This window comes from Corvus brachyrhynchos, unplaced genomic scaffold, assembly GCF_000691975.1.
Source record: "Corvus brachyrhynchos isolate BGI_N302 unplaced genomic scaffold, ASM69197v1 scaffold80, whole genome shotgun sequence".
Taxonomy (NCBI): domain Eukaryota; kingdom Metazoa; phylum Chordata; class Aves; order Passeriformes; family Corvidae; genus Corvus; species Corvus brachyrhynchos.
Window position 1 is genome coordinate 7388809 of NW_008236769.1, and position 12548 is coordinate 7401356.

General features: G+C 41.2%; 1 protein-coding gene across 2 annotated transcripts; it reads right to left on the bottom strand.

The window, feature by feature from the left end:
* Positions 1 to 3589: 3589 nt before the first annotated feature.
* On the bottom strand, positions 3590 to 6361 carry CYTL1 (cytokine like 1). 2 transcript variants are annotated; one of them, XM_017727627.1, is made up of 4 exons: positions 6102 to 6361; positions 5948 to 5992; positions 4451 to 4579; positions 3590 to 4264 (listed from the first exon to the last, which is right to left on the bottom strand). In XM_017727627.1, exons 1-4 carry the CDS (start codon positions 6240 to 6242, stop codon positions 4181 to 4183), a joined length of 399 nt encoding a protein of 132 aa, XP_017583116.1. In that variant the 5' UTR covers positions 6243 to 6361; the 3' UTR covers positions 3590 to 4180. The 2 variants fall into 2 exon arrangements, with proteins under 2 accessions (XP_017583116.1, XP_008643275.1); XM_008645053.2 differs by having other exon boundaries at positions 6099 to 6359.
* Positions 6362 to 12548: the final 6187 nt, after the last annotated feature.

Genomic DNA, 12548 nt, shown 5'->3' on the forward strand with positions numbered 1-12548 from the left:
CAAACCAATGTTCTGCTCAAAGTGTACAGCCTAAAAGAGCAGATTTCTCCTCAAGTCTGCATGAATGCTTTTCCTTTTCCTAAAAAAAAAAAAAAAAAAAAAAAAAAATTGGTACCATTTTAAGTAGTTGCAAGTTACATTCTATCCAGAACCTCATCACCCTGAATGACTTAATTATTAGTTCAAAGTCTGCCATCTTTCCTGATTTCACAAAACCCAGTGTATGAGGAGTTAAGTGATCAGAGTCCTTACTTAAGGAAAGCCCATTTGACTGGAAAAAAATAGAAGGGGAAGGAACTGGATCTAGTAAAATTGCTATGAATTTTTGGCAAAATTGGAAATTAATGTTTTTAATAGCTTTGCAGAGACAGTACCCAAGACCTTGGGATTCCATATGATAATATAAGGGAGAGTTTAGCCATCCTAGGACAGGTCTATAGTGAGGCTTCTTGCAGAGACAGAGAAGTCTGCAAAAGAAAACCTGTTCCTAGGAATGACTGCTCCTTCCAACAAACCTCCTTCAACAAGCAAGGAAACAGAACAGATGCTTTGTTTTTCTACAATTCTTCCCTAATCACTGTAAAAACTAAGTGCAGTTTCTTAATGATGTGCTTGTAGTAATATTCTGTAATAAATAGGCAAGATCCCAGTTGGCAAATTACAATCCCTTCTTAATCCCTCCACAGTCTCCCTCCTGGCCGGAGCCCTAATGAGCACGGACTGCTGTGATGCAGGAATAAATGCTCAGCTGCATGAATGGCTCCACTGCTCCTTATATACCTGGTGAATTAAAAAGCTGGTAAACTTAATGTTGCACTGAAAGGGAGAGGTGGATGTTTCCTTGTCAAAAGTGGATTATATCTCTTTATCAGTGGGGTTTTTTTGCCCCTAGACTGTGACAACCTGGAAAAATATGTTGTTCATAAAAAGGGTTCATCTAATCACAAATCATGTTGAGACAGTCTGATTGACTGGAGGTTATGGTGAACTGAAAGAGCATAGCTTTGCTCTCAGCACACTTTCCATTAAAAATGTCATATGAGATGTAGAGAGAGTCACAGCATAAACCATAGGGAATATACTTGTTGTAAAAGCACACCAATGATCAGACAAAGCGGATTCTGGGAATAAAATATACAGCATCTGCAAATGGTAGACAGGCTTTTAAAGTCCATGCAAGTATGTACAGGCCCCAAATCACCTACTTGCTTTTTGCAGCTTCTGCAGAACTAGGATGTACCAGTACACAACAGAGCTATTGGTAAACAGCCAGTATTGCAGAGTGTGTCCCTGTCAGTCATGAAAAAGCTAAAGTTACTAACAAAAACAGTGCAAATAAAGCAATGATTTCTACTCTGTTTCCAGTTCCAGAGACTTCTTGCAAGATATTTTGTACTAAAAATATTAGGTTACATTTTCTTCACAGAAGTGAAGTTTCAGCCTGAAACAGGAGAAAATATATTTGGAAGATGGCTGAAGGAATGGGAACATCACGAGAGAAATCTGGTGTTAGGATCAGGAATTTCATCAAAATGTCCAGGGCAGGCTTATTAGCCTCAATAAAGAAAGAGGAGTTATGAGATGACCCATGAGAAAATCATCATTAAATACTCCATTTCAGAGACTGTGTGTCACTGGGACAGGAAAGCAGCAGGGGCAGAAGTGCCACAGTTATCTGCATGTTTACCCAAGGTCTGGTTCTAGGTGCTGTGGTATGGGCTTCTGCAGGAGACGAAACACATCTTGCTCTGCAGTTGGCAAGCATTTGCTTGCCAACTCGCAATACAAGCTTTACAACAGGCCAGTGTTTAAAACCTGTGACATCTGGAGGTGGAAAAAACAGCCAAAAATTAACAGCTTCTGCTGCCAGTTTCCAAGCACTTGTACTGCCCAATCCCTTGGTTAGCTTTGTAAGCACCATGGCCTGCTGTGACCTTACCACACTTTCTTGCAGGGTTCATCCATGCCTGGCTTTGTATAAAGATATGAAAAACAGAGGCTGTGATGTGGTTTTAGTACTTGTATGGAAGTGGATAGACATTGATGTTATACCAGCGCTGCTTTCTCTCCCAGGAGGAGTCTCTGTCCCTGGTTAGGGGGAGCAAAAGCTTGAATGTGGAGTCTGACAGCAAATGGTTCAACTCTACCTGTGTTTCTCCTTGATCCAGGGATCTGCCAGTACTTACATGATCCTTCTGTGGGTCCCAGGCTCCCCACCAGCATGCTAAGAGCTGCTTTTATTGCAGAATATGTCTGCTGATGAAGGAGTTGGTCTTGGGCATGTCCAGGTGATGCAGAAAAATAGGTATTGGTATCTCTAGAGTGTGTTGGATCTTGTACAGAGGCTGTTAGCTTGGAGGGATTCAGAGAGGGATTTCTCTTGCCTTTCAGAGAGGGATTCTGAAAGGCAAACCAAGCAATGACTTTCCTGATATTAGGACTATCTGAGCTGTTGCACATTTTTGAGTTCAGCCTGGTATTAGATTAGATTGCTCAGTTGCTGCTGTCTCCACCAGATGCTTGTAGAGACACTTGAGTAAAACCACTGTGGGCAGAATGGCTCATCTCAAGGATTAGTAGGGTTAGCACACGAGGACTTAATCTTCAAGAGGGAATGACAAAGTCTGATAGGCACATTCCTTGAATGTACACTTAGAATTGAGACATACTGGGAAGAAAAGCACTTGTTTATTTCTTCCCTACTTCCCCTGGGTTCAGATTTTCCCACCCTTATTCTATGACTCAAAGGGACAGTAAAATTTTCTACAGCTAAAATCAGACTAGTAGTTTCAACAAAACAGGGTGATTCCAAAATAAAGAAAAAACCCTTTCCTACCCATCCCCAACACTTATTTTCCTTTGGGTTAATGTTTTTATTTACTTATTTACATAACAGTTGTCAAATATTTTGGGTTGTACCATCAGGATGTCAAGTAGAGGAACTGTGATTGTCATGTAAACACCCAGTTATGGAAGCCCCATGGCTTTTATAAAACCTGGTGAGACCACTGACCAAGTCACCAGGGTTGGGGGTGCTGTAGATGAACGGTCAAAAAATACTATACTGGAGAGAGAGGAATTACTTGCACAGAGGGAAGAAAGGGATTCTCTGAGGTAACAGCAGCTGCTTCCAAGAATATGGGGAAGAACCTTTCTATTCTTGGCATCAAAGAGCTCTTAGTTGTGAAGGTCTCATGTGCTGCAGATTCTGAAGACACCCATGACTCTGGAATTATTGTCTGAAAGTTTTATTAATCCCGGTAGCTCAACTATATGGTTATGTCTCAAAAACTGTCTGAAATTTTAATAGGCTTTCTGGGCCTCTGGCTTAGAATTTACATTCTCACAACTCAGAAATGCTATTAAAAACAAATCACTAATTTCATCAAAGAAATTGTTTGCAGTATAGAAAAGTTCTATTAGTAGAAACTTATACATTGTCAAATTATGCAGACACAACAAAGTTTGCACTGCTATGGAAACAAAGGTTATGCTGGGAAAAACAACTTGCAAGTGAATGTGAAAAGTAAGTTTATAAGAATGACACCTTTCAGCTTGATCTTGAAAGACACGTTGCAACACAAGCATCTTGGATTAGAAGACTGTTTTTATTTAGTTTTCCACAGACACATTTTTTGTCACCTCTAATCTCACAAATCTGACATCAAAAACTATCAAGATATATATTTGAGCTATTCAGGCAGAGAAATCTGCCAGTACAACGTTACTATACGTTCTTCTATTAAACATCCTACGAAAAACAAATATGGTCCCATCCATGCCCATCTAATACAAGAAAAACAGCTAAGTCAAGAGAGAATGTTAATCACACAGTTTTTTTCTTTATATGAGTCTAGTTATTCATAAAAGAGTAAAAATAAAAAATCTAGTTTCTGATGTTTAAACAAAACATACTTTATACGTTTGGCTAAGCTGAAATATCATACCTTGCCAAACGAAAAACTGCTCCCTAATGGTAGGTTCCCTAGCAGCTCAGTAGGTATGCAAGGTATGCAATTCATTTCCTGCCAAGGCAGAGAAAAATGGGTGGGTCCGAGATTATATTGCGAGTGTGCTTGAAAAAGATCTTAGTTGTTGATGTTATAGACTGCATATACATATCTTGACTTTTGGTCACGTCGAAAATTTCCCAGGCATAACTTTTGGGTTTAACTGTCTTTTAGCTCTCAGTGATGGAGTGTTCAATGGGAGGTGAAATGGGAATTTCCAGAGCATTACAGTCATCAGTGAGGAACACCAGGTCCTGGAGAAACAAAAAAAAAAAAAAAAAGGAAGACTAACATTTATGAGAGGAGGAAGGCAGAAGACAGAACAACATTGAGAAGCTTGGGCCTGATCCAGTTTTGCTGGTCAGGAGACAGTGTGGAGACAAAAACAACTAAAAGCAGGGACTCTGTCCCTGTTGATGCATTGAAGCATCTTGACCTACCCTTCTACAGTAGGAGATCAAGATGGTGTACAGGCTCCGGGCTTTTTCCTTCAGTTTATTCACTTCAACCACTCTGTCACATCCGGGGTAGGCCACAAAATCACGGAGTTTTGCCAACACACAGTAATTCTGCAAAGCATGCAAAAGAGGTCTGTGTAACCCTGCACAAATACAGATTCATGTTTCTCATCCACCACTTCCAAAATTCTTACTGCTGTGGGGGAACCTTGAATTCCTACCTCGATGTACATGTAACCTATGCAGCCTTTAGTTATGAAAATTCATCATCAATATTTTATGACAAAGATGTTTGGTCCAAATAAGTGCTTGGAAAATTGCATATATACAGTCTTAGTCTGCCAGCTTATTTCTCACAGGCTTTAGGAGGTAGCAGTGCCAATACAATCAAATTGCTCCTGTAGTAGGTGGAGTATTCTACAGAATAGGTGCACTATTTCACTTTTTAGAGAGCACCTGATTTAGCAGATGAACAGATTATCAAGATCTCACAGACTCGATTCCTCTCTTCCTGTACAATAGGTGAAACCGTGACTACCAGTCCTGAATTTTTCAGGGTAATTTTTACCTCAGACTTTGTGCTACCAAAATAAAGCACAGACAACATGAACTTCACAACATCTTTGTGAAGCAGGTAAATAAATACCCCAGCTTTTGCTTTAAAGCCAGGGAAACTGAGGCACTGGACTCACATTTCTTGGTCTTTGCCATGATGTGAGACACTGGCAGCTCTGGAATTGGGATCAAGAGTGTCCTGAATTACAAGACTTGGTGTAGTGCTTACAGAAAATGTGTCAGACATTTCTTTTGTCTGAAATTTTCTGGTTTTTATTTACTCTGTTGGAGTAAATAAAACTGGAAAAAGAAGCAAAATACATCAAATATCTCACTGCAGAACACTATGACACTAACTGTGTGCCGGAGGTTATTTTGTCTTAGCTAGGAGACAGCTACTGCTTTTTTTTCTCAGTATCACACTTCTGTATCCTCAGGCACACTTTTTTTCTGGATTCAACAAGTAGCTATTTAAAAGAGAAAAAGCCAGCAAGGTATTCCTGCACTGATTTTTATTAAAACTACACACCAAGAACCACTCAGGATATAAAATGAAGTAGATTTATTAAGTGAAAAAAGTTTATTCTGGATTTCTTCTTTTAAACTATTATTCAAAGTTTTGTTGCACATATTTAATTTCTGTAAAGGCTCTGCCACAGTAAATTAATAGTGTGCATATGGTAATAACTTAAAAATATTGATTTCCTCATTTTAAAATTTTTAATCAAGTAAAATCTCAGAAAGTTCATAAGGATTTTAATAAAGTTCAAACTGAGATTATTTTTGGTCACTCATCTGTCTGGTTAATTAAGCTTTTAAAAATCCTTTAAAATCACTCCCCTGGGATATAATATTAAGAGCTATTCTCTCTTTTCATTAACTGCTTTTACTGCACAACAGTAAGAAAGAAGTGTGCAAACTTACGTGTATGTCCAAGTACAGCCTGGGCAGCGTCTCCACACATGAGTCCTGCAGGAAAGAAGAAAAACCTGTTGCAATTTTGTTTTGAGAGAAAACTGTGTCAGAAGTGGCAACCTGCAATGTCTGTTCAGGAGCTGTTTTTAGGTGGGCTCACCACAGTTTTGGAGGTCTGCAACTCCTTAAAGGACTCTGTGATTTCCTTGCTCAGAGACAACACCCTCGAGTAGCAAGTTGGAGGGGCTGTGCTGGCTAGCAGGGCAGCAGAGAGCAGAGCAGACAGGAGCAGCAGCATCTTCATTGTGGGGAGTTTGTCCAGAAGAGGAGGAAGGGAGGGAAAAAATCACTGCCACTGCTTAGGTAGGTACTGCTGAGCGTCAATGAGTAAGTTAGACAAATCAGTCCTCAATTAAATAGTCTCCTGCATGAACAGGAAAAAAAGTCTGGGGGTGGTCCGAGCAGCAGCTTACTGCCGTCTTAAATTTCCTGCCAACCTATGAGGCAGAGCTGCAAGCACTTTCCTGCCTGGAGCAGGGAAAGGGGGAATGAGGGTAACAAAAACAAACACCACCAGCCCTTTACATTCCAGACAGAAAACAACCTAGTGAGCATCTCAAACAACAGAAATATGTGTAAGAAAGAGCACAGGGTTATCAAGTGTCATAGGCCCTAATCCCTTTGGTGCTTTGGCACATGCATCTCTTTTCTGAGCTGTGGGACTACAGAGACTGCGGATAGAGAGAAATCCTTCCAAAAAGCAAACTTCCCCAGCACAGGAAGGACATGGACCTGTTGCAGTGAGTCCAGAGGAGGCCACCAAGTTGATTAAAGAGATGGAGCACCTCTCCTATGAGGAAAGGCTGACATGATTGGGATTGTTCTGCCTGGAGAAGAGAAAATGTCAGGGTGACCTAATTGCAGCCTTCTAGTACTTGAAGGGAGCCTACAAGAAAGATAGAGAGGATCTTTTTACAAGGGCATGTAGTGGCAGGACAAGGGGGAATGGCTTCAAACTGAAAAAGAGTAGGTCTAGACTAGATATTAGGAAGAAATTCTTTCCTGAGAGTTTAGTGAGGCACTGGAGCAGGTTGCCTCTGGAATTTGTGGATGCAACATCTGTGGAAGTGTTCAAGGCTGGGTTGGATTGGGCTCTGAGCAAGCAATCTGGTCTATTGGAAGGTGGCCCTGTCCAAGGCAATGTTGTTGGAACGAGACCATTTTTAAGGTTCCTTCCAAAACAAGCCATTCTATGATTCTATGATTCACAATTATCAATCAAAACAATAGTGCTTGTTATGGCTGCTTCGGGAGACCCATGTATTTTGTATTCACGGTCTCAAGCAATGTGAATACATCTCTATATGGCTGTGATAAATGTATAAAAATTATTTTGCTTTCTGAGTTGAATTTCTGAGGCTTTGTTCTTTTATTAGATGCCAGACGGAGCTGAGAAATCCAGATGCTGGGATGCAGGCCTGAAGCTGAACATATGTTGTTTTATATGTTAATTGTCCTGTAAAATGGAGGTACCCTTGAATGAATAATTGGTTATTTTGAAAGTTATGCCACCCCCAACTTTTTAAATTCAAATTTTAGTAAGGTATTAACCAAAACAATAAGTATCTGATGAAGTACTGCAATCCCCTGGCATTGTAGTACACCAGGAAGATTAATCTGAAGGTGGGAAAACCAGTTTTGGAGAAAAAAAACATACTCTGTATGGTGCAGAGGACTCTGACTTAAGTCCAACAAAACACCTGGGGGAAATAGGAGAACAGGGCTGTATACTACTGTCTTGTTATGCACTTCTTTGCCTTCATAAAGAACAGTTGGTTTAGTAACGTCATGTACTCCTGAATGCTAAAATGGTAGATCCTTGGAGAATAAAGAAAAGTTGGGAATCCTGGTTGTGGGGATTTTAGGACCGGCCTTGGACTGCTGGGACTTATTTTCAGGAAAAGGAGTTGTCTGGACAAGTGAGTTAAGAGGCCAGAGGGAGACAGGAAGCCTTTTGAGAGGGCCCCAAGCAGCTGGATCATAATTCTAAGTGCAGCTACATGATGCGCATCCAAGGAAAGGATCCTACTTACTGTGAGTCTTGCTAGTAAAGAAACAGATTCTTAATCACCATCTCATTGCTGTAAAGAATAGCTGAGGATAGGAGTGAAATATGATCCTTCTATCACATTCATGTTTGGCAAGCTGCTGAAATGTAGTTGCTCTGCCAGAACAGCAGTTTTCTGAACAGCATAAATGCTCTCCCAGTACTAGAAGTCAGCAACCCAGCTGCTGCCAAGGATGACTTAGGAAAGCAAAGGCTGGATCTGGCTTCTCCAAAACACTTCGTCAAATTAAAAAAACCCCAAAAAAACTATTTTGTGAAGGTGGAAAATTCCTAAGATAATTTGCTGTGAGGTTTTTGCTCAGCTGCAGTATTCCTACCTTGTGGTTTCCCTTTGATCCCATATAACCTAAGTCAAGGAAAGTCACCTTTGACGGATGTCTGAGCTACCCTCAGAAACCATAGGATGTTTTATTTCCTGAAAAAACAAAATACTGGCATTTAATTTCCTCACCTACATATTCTCCCTGGGCCAGATTACTTGCATAGGTGACTCTGACCCAAATGATTATTTTCCAATATCCAGTATCTCATCAGCACTATTGCCTATCTCAGTGTGCAGAATATGCAATTCAGTTAAACGATGACAAATACTTTCTTTTCAGTTACTTCTATTTGTAGCTCATCAGCAAGATTATCCTTGATCTCTGAGTACATTCAATTTATGGTCCAGATATGACTAAATAATTTTTTTCTCCAACAAGCTCAGTGGTGACTTCAGGAGAACTTGCAAGTGACACCAGGCACTAGGAGTCCTCTCAGTCTAAGGCACCTGGCACAACTGTGAAGCAGATACACAGTTACCAAAGCCCTTGAAACTCCAGAATCTTTTCAGTGGCTGTCTTTATCCAGTCACTTATGCAAAGCCACTTATTAATTCTGGTGCATACCCTGCCTTGGGCAGAGAAGGTCTTTAACAGGGAAACACAAGCTGTTCTTCACAAAGGCTAATAGCCTCTTAGAGGCAATATTCAAAATGGACATGGAAATAGAATTTAGAGCTACAGGAGGGGAAGGGGAAAAGGATCAAAATATATTAGAATCAAAACTTGCCTAAGGATTGCCTCTGTGGAGAAGCAGCTATTTACAGCCCTTCCAGTCTGTGGGACAATGCTCAGGCTGGCATTAGGAGGGAGCACAGCGGGAGTCAATCAGTGTCACCATATTTGTTATCACACTGTGGACATCTCCAGCACAGACACATCTTTATCATGCTCTTCCATTCAGTGAGCACGGGGGCTTCAAGGGCTCAGGACACACACTCTCACAGTTTTGCATTAACTCTTGATGCTGATGATGTCACTACATCCCTGAGTGCTCTTCACAGTGCATTTATTTGCTCTTATATAAGGAATATTCCATAGAAAAGCAGACACATGGGCTGAGAAGAAACTGAAAAGCCTATCATGACATAACTGTGTATATATTTTTATTAAAAAGTTTTAATCTGTGTTGTCCTTTTCTTCCAAGTTACTGAAAACTCAAACAATAATACTTCTCTAAAAGTCAAAGGACTCACTATGCAGTCAGAAATTCTCCCATTTTTGAATAGTCTACTAGGGTGTCCAGCAACTTTTGACAAAAGCCCCTGGAACCTGCTGATTTTTTAACACCAAAATCCACCTTCTTAATGAAAATACTTACTTTAAAATAGTTGGGGGCCATCATGAGACACCTCATGTAATGAATATAATGAAAAATAAAAAAAGTAAAATATAAAAACAATAAAACAGAGAAAGCTCTGTGTTTAAGCAGCACCTCAAAGCCCAAAGTGACTCAGCTTTTTGCTGTGATGAAGGTGCCACTTCTTGTTTCAAAGCAGGGCTAAACTGCCCTGCAAGCTCCCAGCTCAGCACAAGACTTTTTGGAAACCCTGGCCTCTTGTTTAAGGTCTTACCAGTTTGTCATGTTTTTCCTTGCTGTGAAACAGTACATTTTGCTGAGCCTTTCTGTAAACATCAGCTGAAATTCAGTGCAGAAGTTGTGCAGCCTCACACATTGCCCTGAGTCTGGGGGTGCTGGTGCACAATGCTGACAGATTCCTGGCACAGAGAGAAGCCTGGTATGCCTGCATTTGAAGCTGGGGTAATCCAATGCGTCTTATTTTCTCTTCCATGATGGCAGTAAGAGTCTGCTGACCATCTGCATGGCTTGGCCAAGCTATGAGACATAGACAAGGCAGGCAGGGTCTCAGAGCTGTCTCTGGGCTGGTGCAGCAATGCCATTTCCCCATGATAATTAAGCAAGAGTCTTTTTTTCCTTACTCAGTGGTACAGGCTTCTTTTTTCTTCACTGTTGCTGTTATTTAAAAAAATTTACATATATATTGAGGAAACTAATGGTACTGCTCAATAGCCTGTTCTTACATAAAATGGTTATGGAAGCAGGTAAAACCATCTGGGTCAGAAAAAGAAATTAGATGTTCTGAAATCTGTTGGTCTTGCTAGCACGAACCTGGCACTGGGCACTTTCCCTGACGAAAAACATATGGAAATGGGGAGCCCTGTGATCCAGGACACAGACAGGACAGCCCAGCAGACCTGGGGAGCAGGAATCATTTCCATGTGCAGCCTCAGACCGGTGACCAAATCATTTGCACTGTCTGTGCTGACCAGCCCTCTCTGCAGGCAGTGTCCACCCTGCCTTTGCAGCAGAGCAGGGGCTCAGGCAGCAGCATCCTGCACCCAGAGGGCACACGGGGCTCTGGATGATGGCAGAGCCCGAGACAGCTCAGAGATGTCCACACGAGCATCTGTCACTGCAGTGCAGGCGTAGCCTGGCTTGTCTCCATCCTGGCTGCTGTCTCCATAATGGGGATAATGGTATTTCCCACAGACGCTGTGGGAACTCAGCCATCAACACCAGGGAGACGGGAGATTATGCGGTTTTAGCCTTGTCAGGGATACTCTTTTCAGTGACTGCAAGGCGTATTGATTCAAGTAATGCAGGATTTAGAGGCTTAAGCCGTCACCACCTTGCTAAGAAAAAGGCAATTTTAGCTTGGAGTAACTTGCAGACCTCTCCAGTGAAATAACAGTGGTGCTTTCAGCCTGGCTCCCTGTCTGGCCATGGCACAGGCAGAGCTGCCTTGTCCCTGTTATACACAAGTACCTTGTCTGGACTCTGCCTGGGCGTTGAGACCACTCGTGTATGAGTTATCCCAAGGTAATACCATTCTTTATTAACACTGCAGTCAGAGTCACAATAACAGGGCTTTGAGGAGGGAGCCTTGTTCAGGTTCAGAGCAGCAGTATTTCAAGTTATTCATGTTTTCCTGCTCTGCCTTGCCTTCCATCCTCCTCCCTCTCTCTCTCTCACATGCAAATGTGGTAGATAGCTCTAGGTCTTATCATTGCTGGTCAGCTTCCCACCCGCCCTAATTACCCTCGTGATGAAAAATTATGTCAGCCACCAAGGAGTGTACCGGGGGTGATATAAATAAATGTATTCATCTACCAAATTTGTCCTGGATATAAGCCCTCCAGGGAATTCAAATGCTGAAAAATGCAAGGTCTAAGCTCTCTGCTGTCCCTCCAAGGAGCTCTTGTCTACGCTGTGGTTAATATACAAGGGGATGAGTGACTCTATTTTTTAGGACTGGTATTCCAGCACCTTTCAGAAGAATTATGTCACTGAAAGAAAAATGGATGAGACTGAAAGTGCAGCTCTGTAAAACAATCCAATCCAAGCCAAAGAAGAATCCAAAGAGACTTTGCTGAACTGCTGCCTACACAAGAGCTTTTTAGTAGCTGCTTAGCATGCTAGCAGGCACAGTTTCCTACTTATTCTTGCCTAGAAAACTGCAAATGTCACAGCTTATGTTGTTGTATATTTCTAGATACAAACAATAGTTCTTTCAGCAGGCTAGAAAAACTGCAAGGTAACATAAATTCTCATCTCAGCTGGCAGAGAAGGTAAGGTACAACTCCACACAATACGTCATGTCTTCCTAGTTCTGCTTTCTTTCTGTACGTGGCTTTTTGAGCTTTATACTTAAGATCAGTGGAAGAAATCCTGCCATCTCTGAAATCAATAACACAAGTCACAGACTCCTGTGGATCCACATTCTCACTTTAGATTAAAACTTGTGTTCAGTTCACTGGCCTTAGTAGAACAAAAGCCCTAAAGCCAAAGTAAGAGTAAATCAGTCTCATTATTTCTTGTTTGTCACAGAGAGCATTACCTTTGGAGTCCTGTCTGTTGGTGACACAGCACAGATTCAGAGCTTTATCAGTGCCTTGAAGCCAAATGATATGACAAGTACCTTGTACAGCTAAAATACTCTTTTAAGGAATAAAAGTGTATAAAATAGAGGGGAATAGCTGAGGATCTACTCTACTACTTAATATCCAGAAGTGATGAAAATGAGTGGAGGTTAATTTTATTTAAGAAAATCCATAAGCTTAATAATTATATTTTTGTTCTGTCAGCTTGACTTGAAACAAAGAAAACATAAATACCAGAACATGTCAGAAACTGGTGTTA

Coding starts and splice junctions, on each gene's coding strand:
- CYTL1 (XM_008645053.2), bottom strand. CDS start 6,242: ATGAAGATGCTGCTGCTCCTGTCTGCTCTGCTCTCTGCTGCCCTGCTA. Junction 4,580..5,947: donor GGCTGTACTTGGACATACAC/GTAAGTTTGCAC, acceptor CATGCTTTGCAG/AATTACTGTGTGTTGGCAAA. Junction 4,265..4,450: donor TGATCTCCTACTGTAGAAGG/GTAGGTCAAGAT, acceptor TTGTTTCTCCAG/GACCTGGTGTTCCTCACTGA.